This window comes from Plecotus auritus (genome assembly GCF_963455305.1).
Source record: "Plecotus auritus genome assembly, chromosome: 6".
Classification (NCBI taxonomy): domain Eukaryota; kingdom Metazoa; phylum Chordata; class Mammalia; order Chiroptera; family Vespertilionidae; genus Plecotus; species Plecotus auritus.
In genome coordinates, this window is record NC_137773.1 from 62,790,789 (window position 1) to 62,813,194 (window position 22,406).

A 22,406-nucleotide genomic window follows, 5' to 3' on the forward strand; every position below is an offset into this window, starting at 1 on the left:
TCTCTAAATCCCTTTTCTCTTCTGAATTTCATAGAACCCAGGATCTCTAGTTAATAAATTCAGCCACACTGCACACTAGGTCCTCTATAAACCAAACCTATCCAGGCATATTTCCTTCTGTATGGAAACTTTAGTACCTCTGATAAAGGAAGGATATGTTAATTTCCACCTACCAATCATCATGTGCTCCCACATCCACATATACTTCATCTATCCATCCCTCCCATTATCAAATATTAATCACGCACCCACTGATGCTAGAGATACAGTGATCAATAAGACATGTAAGATTCCTACCCTCTGATGATCATATCTAGTGAGAGACAAACAATAACCATGTAAGCAAATCCATAACAAATTCCAAAAGATGTAATTGCAATGAACTCAACTAAACCAGAATAATGGTTTGTAGGCAATTGCAGGTAAGAAAATATTTTAAATTGAGTTACCAGGCAAGGATTTTTTAAGGAGTTGATGATTAAGAAGTAATACTTTTATCAATAAAGATAAATTTAAAATAAATAAATAGATTAAACTTCATTCAAAAAAAAGAGAGAAAAATCTGAATTAGGTAAGAGATGAGGGAAAATGCAAAGATCTAGAAATTGAAGAACATCAATGGCAAATGCTGTGACGTGGGAGTAAACTTGGCATTTTTGAGGAAAGGAAGGAAGGCCCAGCGGGGCTGGCACCAAGAGAGGGAGGAGCTTAGGACCAAATTGTGGCACACCTTGGTCCATGATAATTAAATCTGTGTTCTATTTTAGGTATAAACAAAAACCCTGAAAGAATTTAAGCAGAGTAGTGTTATGATCTATCTTATGTTATCAAAGTATCATTTTGACTGTGTGGAGAACAGGATAAGTAGGGCCAGGGCATAGCTGTGAGAAGGGGCAGTGTTGGTACCAGACTGTTGGCCAGAAAGTAGGTATCAAGTGGTCATACATGGAACATGTTTTGAAGAAAAAAATAAATGAAATATGCTGATAGACTGGCCTCGGGGTTAAAGAGAAAAAGTAGAATTAAGGATATTCTTTGAGTAAATAGAGACACACTGAAATAGTAAATCTATATATATAAAAAGCTAAGCGACTGTCCGACCATCCGATTGGTAGCTATGACATGCAATGACCACCAGGGGGCAGACACTCAATGCAGGAGCTGCAGAGCTGTGGTGACTTGGCAGCGGTGGTTCTCGGATGATGCACCCTGGAACCAGAGAGGAGAGAGCCCGATTCTGGGGTGCGTCACCTGAGAACTGCCCTCTCACAATCTGGGACCCCTCAGGGGATGTTGGAGAGCTGGTTTTGGGCCTGATCCCCGCAGGCCAGGCCGAGGGACCCAACCTGCTGGAGGGACCCCGCTCACTCCACAGATGCCCTTCAAGCCGCAGGACCGCCCCAAGTGCAGTTGCCAGGGAGGGACCACAGGTGTTTGGCTCTAGGGCATGTATGGCCCATCTCGCCCAGTCCCACCCGCCAGCCACCTTCTAATTAATTTCCTTTCAATGTGCACGAATCTGTGCACCGGGGCACTAGTACTGAAATAAGGAAAACCAAAGAAGGAGTGGCTTAGTGAGTAAGACAACACAATCAAAGGTTTGGTTCTAGTCATTTAAAGATGAGAGGCTTATTAGACATTCAAATATGCCTAGTATATAAATGAAGGAGAAAAAGAAGACATAAGAAAATAAATCAGCCCAGCTGGCATTGCGCAGTGGTTGAGCATTAGTCTATGAACCAGGAGGTCACAGTTTGATTCCTGGCCAGGGCACATGCCCTGGTTGCAGGTTCCATGCCCAGTGTGGGAGGCAGCCGATCAATGATTCTCTCATCATTGAGGTTTCTATCTCTCTCTCCCTCTTCCTTCCTCTCTGAAATCAATAAAAATATATTAAAAATTAAGAAAATAAATCAAAATTAAGAAAGAACAGGAACTAGAGATAATAAATAAAATGTACTGTGAGCCAAACTATGACATAACGTTTTTTCAATCCTAAAGCTTAGTAATAATATATTCATTCACTCAATCAACAAGTATTTATTGTAACTACTCTGTGTTAGGCATGGTTCTAAGTGCTTGAGATGTAAATCTTTCCTACTTGCCCTTTGTACTATCCTAGTTTTCAGACACATGGAATAAATGCATTTTCTGACATCACTTCTGTAATAAAATTCCATAAATCATTGGGTTATATATTGAAAGACAGTCCACTGCTTAATTTTCGCAATATCACAACATATAAGTAAGGAGGTTATTATGTAGATAATTTTTCAGTGAACCAGTTTTTTTGTTTTCTAAATAGCAGGCGAATCCTACCCAATTTTAGTTTTCTGTTAACAATAAAATGTTCTAATTTGAATAATAATATTTATAACATTATTGTTCCATTGAAATAATAAAATGCAAATGTGAATCAAACGATCTCAGAACCAAGGTCTCCAAACATGCAAAATGGATGAAAGCATAAACATCATGACCACGGCAGAAAAGATAACTTTTTCATGATAAAAAAATGTATGCCTTGGGAAATTAAATGGTATATGCAAAGTGGTAGAGATGAGTCTCAAAAAATATATTACACAGCTTGCAGGCGGGGGTGCAATATTCTCTGGGTTTCTGAGTAAGTAATGTCTGGATTCCCCTGCCCCTGCTGTGGGGACAAAGACACCACCACGGTCACTGCACTCAGCACACCCTGGCAGCCGACGGGGTTCCCTACTGCCTTCTACTTGCTTGGACAGTGAATCAACGTTCTAATCCGTGAAGTAATAATCTCTAGTTGTGGCATCTGGTGCCCCCTGCCTGGACCTACCACCACATCTCACCATTCCTTTCCATTTCACTTGGGCTCTCAATTTCTAGACTGATTTTTGCCTTAAACATATTCTGCAGTTCCTGATAACTTCCCTATCACTTGGCTTCTAATCCCTCAGTGCCTTTGACCTCACAAAAAATAACTCATTAGCCAGTTTGGCAATTTGGGGCCCAGACTTTGCTCCAGAACTCTGACTGGCCTTTCGTTTATTCTGCATCATCTAATACCGTGATGCTGGTGCTGACCTCTTCCTCGATAACTATTTTTCATCAAGGCAGATGCTCCTAAGGACACTTAAATCCCTCTTTCTGATATAAACACTTTTCTGTATAATGGCAAAAATGGATTTCCCCCCAAACAACAACAAAAAAGAAAGTCTACCTTTTAACCTCTTAGTTTAGAAGAGAAATAAAAGTTCTATTATTTAATGGACCTTTAAAACAGTTTTGTGAAACAAGCCTGTGCATTTGTCAGAAGAAACTATTGTCAGCACTTCAAACATTCTGATTCAAATAGCACAGATAATGTAAACGCACTTTAATCTTCTTGCAAATGTCTGTAACAAGAGAAAGGATGGGAGGAAAAAAACACATTGGCTCTTGATGTTACATTTTATAGGCAATCCTTTGCTTCTTGGCTGATTAAAACGCTGATTCTCTGGTTCTTTGCTTATTTAATGAGGATCCCCTTAAATGCCACTGTCATTTATAGAGCATACACTCCAAGAAGGTTGCCTAAAAGACTTTACCTCAAAGGCCTGAAAGGTCAGCCCGACATAGTAGCCTTCTGACACCGTTATTTTCCACACACATTCTTTCATCGGTCTGTAATCATCGGGATAATTAGGAGACTGAATCTGTCCTTCATTTTTACGTATCTCACCTCCACAGATTGCTGGGGAAAGCAAAAAATAAATAAGTAAATCTAGACATGACATTTTATTTTCTTCTAAAAATAACATTTTAGTTCAGTGCCTATAGCTGAGTAATTCCATAAAAACCAGGTTATAAAAATCCAAGTTGGCCGGTTATACTGTTGTAAAAATTTAGATGGTTTAAAAAAAAAAAAGCCCCCAAAATTCTAGCCACTTAACTATAAATATTAGATAGTAGTCAGCACAGGCATATATGCTTTTTAAATCTCCACATCTTACTCAAAATAAAAAGCATATTTTTAACACTTAAAACCTTGAGAGATTTTACAAGTTTGGTGTGAGTCTGCTCTGTGACTCCCTGAGCTGCTTCTTTCGGTGTTTTGACCTCAGGTAAAGGAGCTGATCAGGAGAGAAGCTGCACAGAACTCTGGTCCCTGGCAGTGGGCTAGTGTCATGTGCTCAACATCTGTGGCTCCTTCCAAATAATCCTTTTCACTGCCACGCAGTTCATCTTTGAAACAAAATGCCTCCGTCTACTTAAATGTTTAAGGGAAGCAGAAGTCTGCTGTCTTCTAAATTTCCTAAACTCCTGTCTGAGCAGAGGCAGGAGCAAGAAGGGCCTCCTCCACTCACAACCAGGCAGGAGCAGAGCAAGCCAGGAGCACAATGCCGGTGTATTGTCTTAGGGAAGGACAGAACAAAGCGCCCAGCAGATTCTTCCTTGAATGCTGACCCTCTCCTGTAGACAAAGCATGCTCCAGAAATGTGCACAATTACGTTCTGTGCAGTTTCCTCTAACAGAGCATTTCAGCATTTCAGCAGTGCAGGCACCAAACAGACACAAATTCAATGCGAAGGAAAATGATAAGTTCTTCACAATATTCTAATGTTATCATGAAAAAAAATTGCAGTTTAAGAACTCTTGTGCCCTTTTTCCCCCCAGCACTCATCCCTGAGTACATTTCTATGTTACTACATCAACAGTACTAAAAATGAAATTTACATTCACTAAGTATTTTTATTAAAAATCATCCTTGTGAATATTATAACACAACGTTTCAAAAACTTATAATTAAAATACAGCTACAATATCACTGTACTGAGTTTTCTTTTTTTCGTTTTTATTCTCCTATGTTTTTGAGAGAAAGCATATTTCTATTAAGAGCTCCTTAGAGGAAGTAACCTGTAAAACTCAATGTGACTTGCCTTCATAGAGAGCTGCAAAGCCTTTTCCTACCCAATTACTGCTGCTCCGAAACTCAATCCACATTCTGCTGTCTGTAGAAGTAAGAACTTCAGGCAATTTGTCCCCACAGAATCTGCCTAAAAGAAATAAAACAATAAAGAGAGACTCCTAAATATGACTCTGTATTCTAATTGCTTTCCACAGTAAATATATATATATATATATATATACACATATGTATACATATACATATATATATATATATATATTTATATATATATATATATATATATATATATGGCCTGATTTGGTTCCTATCTCTATCCTTAGTAACTAGAACAATAACCTCACCTTACTATTTACTTACTGGTAGATAAACCAATCCCTTTGTGTCTGTTTATAAAATATTAGAACATATCCTCAGATTAACCACCTGTCAGTATCTTTATTCTGTAGAATGAAGAAATAGCTAGTTAAAAAGACATACTTGTAAAAAGTCATGTGGGGACATCAAGGTGGGGAATATTATTCTATGAAGAACAGAAAAAAAGTACAAATGATGCTGAGAAGCCTGTTTAAATTGTCAGTCTGGTCATTCGTAGAGGAGTAACTTGGTTAAGGCTATGCCTCAGCTCAAAGTGGAGTTCCTTGTCTAGCCAGGTTCAGTGATGACTTATCAGAGGGGCTGACATGCTGCTCCGAGGATCTCATGCTACTGTATACACTCCATGTCATCTATAACGCTACAATCTGCAGTGTTAGTAGGCAGAATGACAAGTAGTATCAGAAAAATGGAATATAAGTTATAACATTTTTATAACTGTGTATCCATAGGCAAGAACAATACCAAAGAATATAATAAATCCTGTCATGTCTGCTTTCTTCCCTCAACCCTCCACAAATACTCATTACTGTATGTCTGCCACTGTGTGGTAAAATTCCATGAGATAACAAAATGGTTAAATATGACAACGCACATGACATTATTCTACAAACAATAATACATTGTCATCCAATTTTTGCGTGTCCCTGGCAATGATGTCGTATATGGCTTTAGTATATTTAAAACAGCAGTCAAGGTGAAACAAATTCATAGTAACAGCGAACAGGTGAGGGACTGTGTTCCTAACTGGCAAAGCACAACTCGGGCATGTAAAAGAGTGAAATGTTTCTTCAACTGTAATGTGCCTATGAATTGCCAGGGAGTCTGTGAAATACAGTCTCTAATTCAGGAGGGATGGCGTGGACATAAATTTCTACATTTTTAACAACCTTCCAAGTGATTCTGATGTTGCCAGTTCGGTGACTACTAGGAGGGACAAGGTTTTGGAGGAAATAGTGGGGAGAGCTTTCCACATGAAAACTCGGATCCGACCAGGGCAGTGTGGACCCTCAGACACCACTGCTGATGGTGCGCTTGAAGGAAGTGTTCTCCAATGTTTTAATTTACATTTGATTCTCCAATGTGAGTTCAATGAAATGTTTTCTTTGGGACGTACATACATGTATCACAAATTGCTTCATCTAGGCTAAGAATCCAAATGTTCCTGACAATGTTTTCCTCAACCTCAATTCGTTCGAATCTTTATGTCTCCTCACTTTTTAAACATTTCTACAGGGCTCTCTCGGACTTCCTAAGGCTGCTGTCACTTTTAATATAACAGTGTCCATGCAATAGGTTTTAGATGGTAAGAAAAAAGATCTGTATGGTACATAAATGCAACTGAGCAAAGCTACTTCTAAGAATAAAGGTAAAGTCACAATCTAAAAAAAAAAATCAATAGATGCTGACATGCCAACAGCTCTCACCTTTATGTAAAGTAGGGCAACAGGAAAATGCCTCATGCAAGTTAATGGTGTGGTCTGTGGTTTCACGTTGGCAGCAGACTTCCCTGAGCATCAAATCTGAGCTATGATTTATGACACAAACTACAGATGTCTCTTCCCAGCCACAATAAACTCTCTGAGAAGCAAAACTGTGTTGTTTACAGTACCAGCTAATGTGCTTGGCATAGGAAACCAGCTACCAACTGCTGTACCTAACAGCTCACATTCTGCTGCCTGAGCAAGCAAACACACACACACACACACACACACACACACACTTTACCTGATTCTCTCATTAAAACTATGATTTTTAAAATTAAAACTACAGAAACACTGTGATGAGTAGTCACTATAAGCATAATAGATGTGAACGCTACTCTAAGTCATTATTCTAAATCAGATCTGAGTACTACCTCATATTTGAAGCTAGTTTAAATCAATCTACTTATTTATTTGTCGTATTTTTGCTGTGGTTTAAAAAAGAATAATAAAATTAATATGTTGGTCACATACAATTTTAAGTCTCAGATGACTCTTGAAAGAATCAATAGTCTTTAGGCAGGACAGACTTTATGCATGGCCACAGAGAAGGTAACTGATCTCTTACCAAGGAGAGCCGATTTCCTCCAGTACCCATCTCTTACTTCAATGTAGTCATACCAGCACAAACTACTTTTGTACAAGTCCATCGTGGTAAAATTTAAAACGATCTGCAAAACAAAGCGAAACAGCACCAAGTGAAAATGATTGTAACTGCACATGGTGATTTGATTCTTGGAGGTTAGGAAGCCAGGGCTACTGTGAAAACAGATGCTAATTTTTTTTCTACATTAGTATCCTCTTAATTATTTTTCTTTACAAATACCACACACACACACACACACACACACACACACACCACCCTGATTTTCTCATTCTCACTAATGTTTAATAATATAAAAGCAGAAACATTTTAGCAACTAAAGCACAGTTTCTGTAAATTTGACCAACTGTGAAACAAACAGAAACCTTTATTCATATACTTTATTTTGAATTTTCTAAGATAAACATGACTTAAACCATCAAACTTTCTGATTTTGCCATAAATGTCCTTTTTAATAATTTATTTCAAAGATGATCAGACATATATAATCATGTTAAAAATAACCACCATGTGCCATATTCCAAGAACATAATATTATTGTGTGTGTTGAAATGTTCAAGAACAGCTCTAGAATTTGAATTTGTCTATGCAACTATAATCAAAGGCAGATGTCACTATGCTTCTCTAGATCCAAGAATATATATTCAAAGATCTTTCATGTTAGACCTTGCACATGACTCTTTATTCTGTACTTTGTTTTGAAATGCTGCTGCTTTTTGTGATGATAATTCAAGAACAGCTCTTGGCAACACAATTTTCTTACTGCTTTATAAAAAAACTTTACTTTTCAAATATGTCATTCTTTTTATTACTTCATTACATTCAAAGAAGAGTCAAACTAATGAGAAACTCACCTACCTGATGAAAAAAGCACATTTGGAAAATATTTTTTTTATATTCTAAAACTCATTCTGGCCTAGCCAGCGTGGTCCAGTAGTTGAGCATTGACCTATGGACCAGGAGGTCACGGTTTGATTCCTGGTCAGGGCACATGCCTGGGTTGCAGGCTCAATCCCCAGTGTGGGGCACGAAGGAGGAGGCCATTCAATGATTCTTTCATCATTGATGTTTCTATCTCTCTATCCCCCCTCTCCCTTCCTCTCTAAAATCAATAAAAATATATTTTTAAAAAACCCACAACTCATTCTAACTCTTTTCTGCTTAAAACAGCTAAGATAATTAAGGCGTTTGATTAACATGTTCTTTATTCCAGAAAATGAAAAAGTCTTTGGCTATAAGCAACAAATTATAAGTATTTGAAATGCTTCTAATATAAAACTATAGTTTGTAACAATACACAAAGAATCTTTTTGTGATGATATAAAAATCTAGATGTAAGAGAACTCTCAAGGAATGACTAAAAAAAAAGAAAAGAAAAAGATATATCAATCAATCCTGAATCCATATTCAAGAAATTACTACCATTTTTGAGTTAGAAAACATGTATCTCTCTCTTGATATTTAACAGAAAGTTAAGTACTAATTAAGGCAAACCAATCCTTAAATAGCTCCCTTTTTCTAAGAATGAAGATACAGCATAACAATAAATATTTTTCACGGCACCTTATATCTCAGCATCACAATGATCACCCATAATATTGTACAGCAAAGTTGGTTATACTTGCATATGTAAATAATCATTTTACGGAAATAGAAACTAAGAATTTATCAAACTACAATGAAAGTCAGGTGTACCTAATAATGGCATTAACATTTCACCATTAAGTTGAATGCATTTCAATTTCTTTAAATGTACTTTCTAGATTACCAAGAGATGAAGTCTACTAAGGATGTAAAAATAGAGACACACTTTAAAAAATGTAATACAGTAGATGTGGCATAATTTGGTTTTAAGAAAATGATTCATTTATTTTTATCTACCTTATTCATAGTTTTTCTTTTTCCTTTGCTTTTCTTCTCTTGCACCTAATTTTATCATTCCAAATATCTTCAAAAATGTTTACAAAATGTCCAAAACAGCCAAGGATAAAGGACTTATGTCTTCCTTTCTTTGTAAATAATCATCAACAGTTGACTATCAAAATGCATTATTTCTGAACTATTTTTCTGAAGATCCCAAAATGTTTCTCTATTTCTGAATACCAATACATTAAGTCATTCTTAGGACATAATTGGGAAATAATTTCTGGTTTTTCTCAGGGAATACTACCAGTGTTAAGTTTCATTGGCATTTGTATTTCCCATACGGCAATCACCATGGATTCAAGTCTGTATGGCCATACAAGAATTCCTTTATTACAGCAGAGTTGGCACAGCTAGAATACAGACACGAACAGTAGACCCCAAGGCTTATTTCTTGCCTTCCCTCTTGGGTTTAAAGGGGAGATTTAAACTAGTGTAAAAATAATTCAACCTCCTCCTCAATGGGGTAAAAAAGATGAGCTAAATTGGATGTATATCATCAAATTTTATTCAGAATTGAAACAATGTGTTTGGATTGCTAACAAATAGTTAATATTTGAAGTCTGGAACACACACACACACACATTTGGAAGGAGAATAACTCTAAACAGAAAAGTTTCCTATCTTGTTTTTAATCTTCTATTTTAAATGCCAAGCACCATAGAGAAACAAAACTGGCTTACTTTAATATAAAACACAAAGCCCATTCGAAGCAGAAAATGTAATAAAGATAAATTTTCTAAAAATCAAATCGGAGGGCTCTGATGTAGAAGTAAAATGCTGGCCCTTTCCTAAGGTTGCTAGCAGAATCCATCCATGAATTACAAACCATAAGCACTGGAAAATACTTGATTGTTTTATATTATACTACTAGAGGCCCAGTGCACGAAATTCGTGCGGCGAGGGGGGTGTCCCTCAGCCCAGCCTGCACCCTCTCCAATCTGGGACCCCTCGAGGGATATCTGACTGCCCGTTTAGGCCCGATCCTACCTGGAGGATCGCGCCTAAATGGGCAGTCTCCCAACTGCTTGCCTGCCTGCCTTCCTGATTGCCCCGAACCGCTTCTGCCTGCCAGCGTGATCACCCCCTAACCACTCCCCTGCCAGCCTGATTGATGCCTAACTGCTTCCCTGCCAGTCTGTTGGCCCCTAACTGCCCTCCCCTGCTGGCTGGGTCCCCCTCAACTGCCCTTACTTGCAGGCCCAATCGCCCCCAACTTCCCTCTGCCGGCCTGGTCACCCCTAACTGCCCTCCCCTACAGGCCTGATTGCCCACAACTGCCCTCCCTTGCAGGCCTGGTCCCTCCCAACTGCTCTCCCCTGCTGGCCTGATCGCCCACAACTGCCCTCCCCTGCTGGCCATCTTGTGGTGGCCATCTTGTGTCCACATGGGGGCAGCCATCTTTGACCACATGGGGGCAGCCATCTTGTGTGTTGGAGTGATGGTCAATCTGCATATTACTCTTTTATTAGATAGGATAGAGGCCTGGTGCACGGGTGAGGGCCAGCTGGTTTGCCCTGAAGGGTGTCCCAGATCAGGGTGGGGGTTCCCTTGGGGCATGGGGTGGCCTGGGCGAGGGGCCTGTGGTGGTTTGCAGGCTGGCCACGCCCCCTGGTCACCCAATTGGAGGCCCTGGTATCTGGGATTTATTTATCTTCTACAATTGAAACTTTGTAGCCTTGAGTGGAGGCCCGGGCCATCCAGGGTGTGCGGAAAGCTTGGCTTCCTTCATTGCTGGAAGAAACCCAAGCCTCCTGCTCGCTCTGTGGCCGCAGCCATCTTGGTTGGGTTAATTTGCATACTCGCTCCTGATTGGCTGGTGGGCGCGGTTTGTGGGTGCAGCGGAGTGATGGCTAATTTGCATGTTACTCTTTTATTAGATAGGATTTTATGCAAATATGTTGCATCTTTTTTTAAAGAATGGCAAAATAAAAACTACTGAGCACAATTATATAGATGTTTTATTTCTTATAAGTATTACCATTTATTGATGCAAGATTACCCATATTTCCCTTGGAAAAGGTGATTGAGGGAGATATAAGGGACAATTTTAAGATTTCCCGCTATCAATCAAGAGTTTTATTTGTTATTCTGTGAAGTTAAATTGATACATTGGGGTGGAGTTTGCTTATTAAAAACTGTGCTTTCCAATGATGCAGAGAAAGTGAAGAATATTGAAGAAAGATGGATCAATAGTCTAGGGACCAGATGTTTGTAAGTCTTCAGAGGAAGATGTAATCAATGAACTTTTGTCAGAATGATGAAGATGTTATTGATTACCTAAACTAATTCCATGAGCACCATAGAAAGATCAAACTAGAACATTTATACCTTATTGTGCTGAGGATGGGGAAGATATTACAAATCTTGTCAATTATACTGATAGTATGAAGTGGTTCTTTGGAAAGATATTAGAATGAAAAGCAGTAAATTAAACAGATTTCTGGCTTTAGCCAGAAGGAGCTTAGGAAAATCTTATAAACTCCCTAGGGAAACTGCAATTTTCTTCTCAGAAATAAGACTAGGAGAACAGGGATCAGTAAACTATACCCAATGCACCAAATCCAGCCCACAGCCAGTTTTTATAAAGAAAGTTTTGTTGGAAACATTCCTTTACGTATTGTCTAGGACTAAACAATAGAACCGAGTGTTTGAAACAGACTGTATAGCCTGCAGAGCTAAAAATATTTACTGTATATCATTTCCAAAAAAATGTGCCAATTCCTGGAATAATTGATCATTAAATTTTTGTTCAGCTTTGAACTGTATCATGCTAAAGGGAACAGTTTGCATCTTTTCCTACATCTAGAAGCAGACTGTGATTGGGAGTCAGAAAGCCAGGATTAAAGTTCTAGCTTCTCAGTTTGTTAGTTTACTTAAAATTTCTGAGTTTGAATGAATTTTGTCACTGTAAAATGGAGGCCATCATATCAAGCTGATCTCAGCACAATTAAATCTGAAGGACTTACTTGGATAATGTGTAGAAAACACTAATAATCTCAAGTATTGTTAAGATTCTCCTACATTATTATTATTTCCATGGTACATATTCAGGCATCTCTCACAAAATAAGTGCTAAGACAGTTATGAAAAAAATAATCCAATTTACTTAATCCAACTATACTGGGAAACACAAAAATACAGGCTCAATTTTGTTGTTATCAATCCTTACCTGAGGACATTTTTTCCATTGATTTTTTTTTAAAGGAAGAATGGAAGGGAGAGCGGGAGGAAGAGGGGAGAGGGAGGGGGAGAGAGAGAGAGAGAGAGAGAGAGAGAGAGAGAGAGAGAGAGAGAGAGAGAGAGAGAGAGAGAGAAAGAAACCTGGGTGTGAGAGAGAGACATATCAATTGGTTGCCTCCCACAATCACTCTGACTGGGGCCAGGAATTGAGCCTGCAACTAAGGTATGTGCCCATGACCAGAATAAAACCCTAGACCAGCCGTGGGCAAACTATGGCCCACGGGCCGGATCCGGCCCATTCGGCTGTTCCATCCGGCCCGCGGAGCCGAAAGAGCGGAGGGTTCTCTTGCTCTCCCCTCCGCTCCTTCACCAGCAGCAGTGTTAACATGGCAACGTCGGGAAACACGGCTGCAGCTCCTTCTTCTGAGTGGGCGGATTTATATCCGCCCATTTAGTAGAAGGAACAACCTCTCAATCTTCCAGAGGCTCCTTGTAATGCCCGCGGACGCGTCCCCTGACATCACCCTGGGAATGCATAGACACATTATCGTGGTGATGTAGGGAGACACGCCCCTGGAGAGCACAGTATCAGAGCCTTTCTGAGGTAAGATTAAGAGCTCTACTCAAACACAATTTTTTCCTGTTCCCACATTCTGTACATCACAACGACTTGTTAATAAAACAACAAAGACTTTCAGCTTTTAGGGCTTGTATCCACTGCAGTTTTTTTTCCCACTGCGGACGTGGGCAGCAGGGAAAAAGACACACAGAGGACATGTCACACTAGCCATGCTGCGGCTGCATTTTTTTGCTGATACGGATGCGGTATCAGTAACGCTACCGTGGCCACTAACCGCATTTACTGTTTACACATTTTGTTCTTTTCTATTTGTTTTAGTTTTAAATTATTTTATTATATTTAAGTTTAATTTGAAAGGCTTTTGTACCTTTCCTTTGTTAGGCAATTTTATTTTGCCTTTGCCATCTTCAGTATAAGGTATGTTATTGTGCTATGATTCCTCCATTTTTTTGAAGTTTCAAATTATAATAATTAGTGTTTACATTCTTCTTGTTAAAATATTTGAAATGAATAAAACTATTGAAATAATAAAAAAAAGACCGTACCCTTTTATATGATGATGTTTACTTTGAATTTATATTAGTTCACACAAACACTCCATCCATGCTTTCGTTCTGGCCCTCCGGTCCAGTTTAAGAACCCATTGTGGCCCTCGAGTCAAAAAGTTTGCCCACCCCTGCCCTAGACTCTTCACTCTCTAGGCAGACACTCTACCCACTGAGCCTAACTGGCTAGGCAGGGGTGGGCAAACTTTTTGACTCGAGGGCCACAATGGGTTCTTAAACTGGACCGGAGGGCCGGAACAAAAGCATGGATGGAGTGTTTGTGTGAACTAATATAAATTCAAAGTAAAGGAGCGGAGGGGAGAGCAAGAGAACCCTCCGCTCTTTTGGCTCCACGGGCCGGATAGAACAGCCGAACGGGCCAGATCCGGCCCGCGGGCTGTAGTTTGCCCACGGCTGGGCTAGAGCAATATAGGATCAACTTTAAATTTTCTCAGGAAAATCAACATGTCAAAGTAAAGGATTTTTACTTTAAAATATAAAGGATGGACAAGAAAGTTTGTGGCCTTGGTTCAAGGCCCTGCCTTACAACAGACTAGTTGTCTGACTCAGATAGATCCCTAATTCCATCTGGGATTAACTATATGACAGGTGAGAAACAGGAGTTAAATTATATTATGAAAATAACTTTTCTTCTTAAACGTATGTGATATCTGGATTTTTAAATTTTGATTTGTCATCACCAACTACTCACAGGGTCTTAAAAAAAGTAATAGATTTTATTATTTCTGAAGTCATATATATACATTATATAATTAGTAGAGGTTTCATTCAGTGATTATATACTTTGCTGCAAACAGTTTGCAGAAATCCCATTTGGTACAAATTAATTTTTTGTTATATTTAGTATATATATTTTATTATTGCTGACACTATTACAGATAACCCCCATTTCCCCCACCCTTGCCCACCACCACCCAGCCTCTGCCCTCCTCTCTCCTGGCCTTCATCACACTGTTGTCTGTGTCCATGGGCAATGTATATATGTTCTACCTCCCTTTCCTTAATTCCCACTCCAACTTTATATCCAATCAATTGCAATTCTATCTAATAAAAGAGCAATATGCAAATTAACCATCACTCCGTGACACCCACAAACCACACCCACCAGCCAATCAGGAGCAAGAATGCAAATAAACCCAACCAAGATGGCTGTGGCCATGGAGAGAACAGGAGGAAGACTTAGGTTTCCCTGGCGATGGAGGAAGCCAAGCTTTCTGCACACCCTGGCTGGCCCAGGCCTCCACTCAAGGCTACAAAGTTTTAATTATAGAAGATAAATAAATCCCAACAGAAATGGCTGCCGCCATGGAGCGAGCAGAAGGCTTGGCTCTGTTCCAGGCTACAAAGTTTCAATTGTAGAAGATAAATAAATCCCAGATACCAGGGCCTCTGCTTGGGTCGCTGGGTGCATGGCCGGCCTGCAAACCACCACAGGCCCCTTGCCCAGGCCGCCCCACGCCCCAAGGGAACCCCCACCCTGATCTGGGACACCCTTCAGGGCAAATCAGGTGGCCCCCACCCATGCATAAGGCCTCTATCCTATCTAATAAAAGAGTAATATGCATTTTGACCATCACTCCAACACACAAGACCGCTGCCTCTATGTGGTCAAAGATCCTGCCCCCATGTGGACACAAGATGGCTACCACAAGATGGCCAGCAGGAGAGGGCAGTTGGTAGGGACCAGGCCTGCAAGGGAGGGCAGTTGTGGGTGATCAGGCCAGCAGGGGAGGGCAGTTGGAAGGGACCAGGCCTGCAAGGGAGGGCAGTTGGGGGTGACCAGGCTGACAGAGAAGGGAAGTTGGGGGTGACTGGGTCTGCAGGGAAGGGCAGTTGGGGGTGACCAAGCCTGCAGGGGAGTGCAGTTAAGGGCAAACAGGCTGGCAGGGGAGCAGTCAGGCATTTATCAGGCTGGCAGGGGAGTGGTTAAGGGGGGATCAGGCAGGCAGGCAGAAGCGGTTAGGGGCAATCAGGAAGGCAGGCAGGTGAGCAGTTGGGAGCCAGCAGTCCTGGATTGTAAGAGGGATCCCAGATTGGAGAGGGTGCAGGCTGGGCTGAGGGACACCCACCCCCTTGTGCACGAATTTCGTGCACCGGGCCTCTAGTTTCTATAGATGGTACTCTGCAAAAATGTTCTCCTCGTTCTTTTTGCAGTCAGTGCTCTCCATGTTTCTCTGAATTAACTGCACTAACTCCAAGATCTGAGCTCTCTTATCTCTGCAAATCCATGATAAGTTGTATCTTGCTTTCGTCAACTATTTTTCAGAGCTTGCCTATGAAGTCACTAGGCCTTGTCCTTGATATATGTGCATAAGATTCCTGATAGCAGAGATTTCTTTCACACACCAGAAGAGACATTTTAATGGAATCAACAATTTATCTATACAGCAATTGCTAGATTTAAGCAGTGCCTTTGCCAATATAAACATTATATTGTAAATTGACCCCATATGTGTAAACCATTAGATGAGTGGTTAACAAGACTTTTTTTTTTTGCAAAATTAAAGTAGTCAAATGATAGCTTTTAAATGGGTTACACAGGAAAAGAAAAAATGCTAACTGTATTCAATATGTAAGAAGTCTATCCTTGTTAAAAGATCAATCAGTTCTGAGGGATGGAAGAATCGATACTGTATGCTTTTATCAGCTCAACAAGGTTACATGCTCAGCTGCACAACCTGGACTGTTACCAGCATGTCCTGTGCAACATCAAAAACAGCCTTAGACTGGACAGGACTCTGTCTTTACCTTGGCAGGCTTAGTCTTACAAAGACAAACACATGCACTGACAATCTCATTTTTTTGTGTGTGTGGTAAAATAGCCTATATAATAAAGAGGTAATATGCAAATTGACCCTCATGCCCTCGCACAGGATAGCCACACCTATGTGGTCAAAGATGGCCGGCAGGGGAGGGTAGTTGTGAGCGATCAGGCTGGCAGGAGAAGGCAATTGGGGGCAACCAGGCCTACAGGGGAGGGCAGCTGGGAGTGACCAGGCCTATAGGGAAGGCAGTTGGGGGCAACCAGGCTGGCAGGAGAGGTCAGTTAGGGGCGACCCGGCTGGCAGGGGAGGGCAGTTGGGGGCAACCAGGCCTGCAGGGGAGGGCAGTTAGGGGGACCAGGCCTACAGGGGAAGGCAGTTGGGGACAACCCGGCCGGTAGGGGAGGGCAGTTGGGGGCAACTAGGCCTATAGGGGAAGGCAGTTGGGGACAACCAGGCTGGCAGGGGAGGGCAGTTGGTGGGGACCAGACCAGCAGGGGAGGGCAGTTGGGGAGGACCAGGCCTGCAGGGGAGGGCAGTTGCGGGGGGATGAGGCCTACAGGGGAGGGCAGTTGGGGGTGACCAGGCTGGCAGGGGAGGGCTGTTGGGGGTGAGTGGGCCGGCTGGAGAGCAGTTAGGCGTCAATCAGGTTGGCAGGGGAGTGGTTAGGGGGTGATCAGGCTGGCAGGCATGCAAGCGGTTGGGAGCCAGTAGTCCCAGATTGTGAGAGGGATGTCTGACTGCCCTGAGGGGTCCCAGATTGGAGAGGGTGCAGGCTGGGCTGAGGGACACCCCCCTCCAATGCACGAATTTTGTGCACCAGGCCTCTAGTACATAACATAAAATTTACCGTTTTAACCATTTCAAGTGTACAGTTCTGTAGCATTACGTACATTCATATTGTTGTACAACAATATTTTTATTTTTTAAATGACATATTCCCACCCTGGCTGGTATTGTACAGTAGAGAGAGTGTTGGCCCAAGCACCAAAGGGTTGTGGGTTCAATACCCAGTCAAGCGCACATACCTGGGTTTGGTTCCCAGCCCTGGTCAGGGTGTGTGCAGGTGGCAACCAATCAATGTGTCTCTCTCACATTGATTTTTTCTCCCTCCCTCCTTCCTTGCTTCGCTTCCACTATCTTTAAAAATCAATGGAAAAAATATCCTCTGGTGAGGATTAACTAACAAATAAACAAATAAAAAATAAATGAATAAATGATATTCTTTCCTGCACAAAATAATATATGCTTATCATAGAAAATAAAAGAAGGCCCTAGCCGGTTTGGTTCAGTGGATAGAGCATCGATCGGCCTGCGGACTGGGAGGTCCTGGGTTTGATTCTGGCCAAGGGCACATGCCTGGTTTGCGGGCTCAATCCCCACTAGGAGGCGTGCAGGAGGCAGCCAATCAATGAGTCTCTCTCATCATTGATGTTTCTATCTCTCCCTCTCCCTTCCTCTCTGAAATCAATAAAGAAATATATTTTTTTAAAAGAAAAGAAAATAACAGAAGAAATGAGCCCTAGCTGGTTTGGCTTAGTGGATAGAGCATCGTCCTGCGGACTGAAGGGTCCTGGGTTCGATTATGGTCAAGGGCACATGCCTGGTTGTGGGCTTGATCCCCAGGAGGGGATGTGCAGGAAGTAATCAATCCGTGATTTCCTCTCATCATTGATGTTTTTTTTTTTCTCTCTCTCTCCCTTCCTCTCTGAAATCAATAAAAATATTTTTTAAAAAGAAGAAATAAAACCTATATATAAATTCAACAAGGAGAAATAAGCATTGTTTTGGTATATATTCTTCTATAATTTTGTCTCTAACATATGTATTTTAAAAACTAGATATTTTCATGCCTCTGACTTTTAACCTACTTATTAAATTTTCTAATATATTGAAAACATTGTCCTCTAGTTCCAGGAAACACACAGTCTTATAAAAAAAGAATGTTTGTAACATGGGTGCCATGATATTTCTAGATAATAACTCATGTGATAATCTTCAGGGAGATAAATTTAATGACATTTTATATCATGTTTTATTCCTTCTTAATGAGCATGATTTGATAAAAAAATTATCAATAGGTCTTTCACTTTTACACTGGCCATTCTGAATATTTTTGTAAAATAGAATGTTTAATCTTTTAAAACCCATTATAAACTTTTGAACTATTTAGTCTTTTATTTGATTAATCAAACAAGAATAAAAAATATAAAGCAAATTAAATTTAAAAAATGAACCTTTGCACTTATATGAGAGTAAAAGAGAACTCTTGATGTTATAAACTACCTTCTCCCCTGGGGTCACAGAGACTCTCCAGATGCAGTGTGTGTAAGAAGGGTAGCCATTGGGAAATCCTGGAGAGGAAAGGTTGCCGTTGGACTCTTGTAGGGTTTCTCCACATGCTGAAATAAAAACAAAATACATATATTTGATTTTTTTAAAAGATAAAATCTATTATTTCCTAAAAAATATAAGATCATTTTTAATTTTAATGAAAGGTATGGGCATCACAATTAAAACCTTGAGTCTTTTAGTGTTAGACAAGAGTATATATTTGTATTTTATAAAAGACTTTCCCTTTCTAAATTATTTATTTTTATGTCTCTCATAAAAATTTCACTATACCTAATAGGATCACTAGGGTTAACCAAATCACGAGATTAGGAGATCCATGATCTGGCCTGTATAAAGTCCTTCCTCGTGGAAACCTCTGCCATTCCTTCCCAAGGAGCCAGTAGCCAACTTGTAAATGACCCATATTTTGATTCAGGACAGTTACTACCTTGTTGATGTGGCTCTGAGACCACATGAAACATTCCACCAACATATTAAATGTAAATTGAGGCTAAGTTCAATTTACATCGAATTATTCCATGTGAAAGTTGGAAAAAATCTTAACCAATAACTAATAAGTAATCCACAAAAGTGGTTCCAAAATGTAATCACAATGAAAATTTTTCTCAAAATAAGCCCCCCAAAACTGAAAGATAAAAAAAAATCATGATGTCCTGGCCAGTTTGGCTCAGTGGATAGAAGGTCGGCCTGCGGACTGAAGGGTCCTGGGTTCGATTCTGATGGGGGACACATGCCTGGGTTGTGGGCTCGGTCCAACGTGTAGGAGGCAGCCAATCAATGATTCTCTCTCATCATTGATGTTTCTGTCTCTCCCTTCCTCTCTGAAATCTGTGAAAATATATTAAAAAAAACACAAAACATCATGGAAGACTCAAATTTTCCAACAGGATGTAGATGTTTATTTACTCTCTCTTTTCTGTTGATCATAAGCACAAATTGCTGGAAAAGCAATTACATTTTTCTCTTACTAAGCCTGTCTAATTTCTTGGAAGTAATTACTAGTCATCTGAAATAGCAAATTATCAGCTCCACAGCCTTCAGATCTGTATGATTGATATCTCTAGGGCCATTTCAACAAAGGCAAAAGCAGAGTGTAATTAGTTTACTGGTGCAGCCAAGGTCAGAGTCATTCTATAATGGGTTTTCCTGTTGTTTTGTAAGACATGGTATGAGCTACATGAACCTAGGATGCTTTAAGTATCCTTAATCCAAAAATAATTCCTCTGCTGCAGCCAGTCATCTTTAAACTTTTACTCAACAACAATGTGAAAGAGACTGAAATAAAAACTGAGATATTTCCATATGAGAGACCAATAGCTACCAGCAGCTCATCATATCCTCAATAAGTTGTCAATGGTTTTGCGTATCTTAACTTAAATGTAAAAAAGATGATGACTTTGAAAACACAAAATAGAGCTGTAAAAAGAGTCTGATACAATCTAAATATTTACTTAGAAACACAGATATTATGTTTGCACAGCAGAATAAGTTTAATGTAAGAGTAAGCCATGTTTATTCTGATAAAAGCAACTTTAGAACAAAACAAAAATGCTCATTGGTCAAAAATACACAATTCAGAACTTTTCAAGAATCAAGAAGGGCACTTGATAAATATAATGTTACAAGAACCCTTAGAAAAATTAAAATGTGTTAACATTTATGTATGCAAACAATGTGCTTCTCACTAAAGTCAGTTTAGATGCTAGATAGTCATGTTGGAGTTGAGTGTGTTTCAATGAAAAGAGCTATAATTCACAACAATTTAAAATTAAATTCTATAATGATTGAAACATCCACTAAACTACATAGAATGCTGGTACTGTATTTCCTATAGTAGAATTAAAACAATGAAATATAGTTAACCCACAAATACATCAATAATGATATGATAAGAAAAACATTATATAAATGAAAAACAAATATAACATGTAATTCAAAAATAAATTTAATAAATATATAGCATCTGCTTATAATGCAAGAAGTACAAACAATAGGCAAGTTGTGGTAATTATTTTTCCATTTTCTTCAGTACATGTGGTTGTCCCAGGCTACCTAATTCCTACTAACAAAAGATTTTCATCCATTTTCCCAGCCATTTGTGGATTAATGCTCAGATATAAAGAGCAAACTTTATTATTAAAAGAATTAAAGAAAAATTACCAAGGAAAATGTGACAGTACTAGGCTAAAATGCATAGTCTGCCCATTTACTCTGCAAGGTATGTGGATGAGAAAACTGTTATGGTATCACTAATTCTGTCATACAAGTAAGTCTTATAAGCTTCCACCTCAGTTTTCTCTTCTGTAAAGCGACTATCTGGTTGATATGTACTTCATAAAGTAGCTTTGTAAGGGTCAACTATTATGACGCCCTAAGGTATGACGGCTTCTTACATACCTTTTTCACAGACAGGAAGACTGTGGTCTTAATTGTTAAGAATGTGTTTTTTTAATTACAAATGCAGTCATATCCAGGAAAAAAAAAGGCTTTAAAAATATGCAAAAAAATTATTATCACTTTCCTAATTGAAATTACTCTAAAACAAAACATAACTCAGAAGTTAAGCTTCTATCTCTCTAGGCAGATGACATGATCTTATATGTATAAAAGCATAAAGATGCCACACATTCATAAAAAAAAACTGTTAGAATTAATAAATTCAGCAAAATTGCAGGATAGAAAATCAACATACAAAAATCAGTTACATTTCCATACACTAACAACACAGGGAAAAAAATTAAAGAAAACAAAGTAATGGAAAGAAATTCTTTGTTCATGGATTTGAAGACTTAATATTGCTACAATTTCCGTACCACCCAACATTACCTACAAATTCTATGCAATTTCTATCAAAATCCCACTGGCTTTTTTTTGCAGAAATAAAAGAAAAAAAGTCCTAAAATTTATATAGAACCACAAACTCTGAACAACTAAAAAATTCTTGAGAAAGAACAAATATGGAAGCTTCACACTTCTTGACTTCAAAACATATTATAAATCTACAGTAATCAAAACAGTGTGGTATTGTCATAAGATAGACGTATAGACCAATGGATCAGAATAAAGAGTCAAAAATAAGCCCACACATATACAGTAAAATGATATTCAATAAGGGTGACAAGACTAAACAGTGGGGAAAGGACAGTCTCTTCAACAAATGGTGTTGGGGGAACTAGTTATACACATACAAAAAAAATGAACTTAGACCTTTATCTTTCACTATACGCAAAATCAACACATAACATTTGTATTTAAACAAAAGATATCCTTAGACGCTTCTTTATTGTAAGGTATTTATCTTACATTCCTCATAAATTCACTGTTATTTGACCTATTTAATTAAGAAAGAATTATGAAGATAATATTAGAGTTGATAGTTGGTATAAGTACAAAGTAGTTATAAACAATAAGGGCATTGGGCTACAGAAAAAATAAATGAAGAGAAAATGCAATTAAAGACCAGAAAAGCCACAACCTCGAATATCTATGTGTGAACAAGGTCAAGCCTCCTTTCAAGATTAAATTCTAAGGAACAGCTCTATAAGATGCAGAAACAATAGAACTTTGAGCATAAACTGACACGGAATAAAAAGGCTGGAGTAAAAAGTAGCCAAGTAGCTCTTATTGACTCTATTCACCAGCAATTTCTAACAAAACAGCAAGACAGACTCCAAAGAAATATGCAGTTT

At 39.2% G+C, this 22,406-nt stretch overlaps 1 protein-coding gene across 2 annotated transcripts in view; it reads right to left on the minus strand.

Annotated features, from left to right (window-relative positions):
- TLL1 (tolloid like 1) overlaps positions 1–22,406 on the minus strand; it is a 174,767-nt gene that overhangs the window by 50,220 nt on the left and 102,141 nt on the right. For both annotated transcript variants that reach the window (XM_080675292.1, XM_080675293.1), the window contains 4 exons: positions 18,649–18,764; positions 7,313–7,415; positions 4,899–5,015; positions 3,567–3,712 (listed from right to left, as the gene is read on the minus strand). In XM_080675292.1, the coding sequence (XP_080531418.1) occupies positions 3,567–3,712; positions 4,899–5,015; positions 7,313–7,415; positions 18,649–18,764 (482 nt within the window). The remainder of the gene's footprint in view (positions 1–3,566; positions 3,713–4,898; positions 5,016–7,312; positions 7,416–18,648; positions 18,765–22,406) is intronic.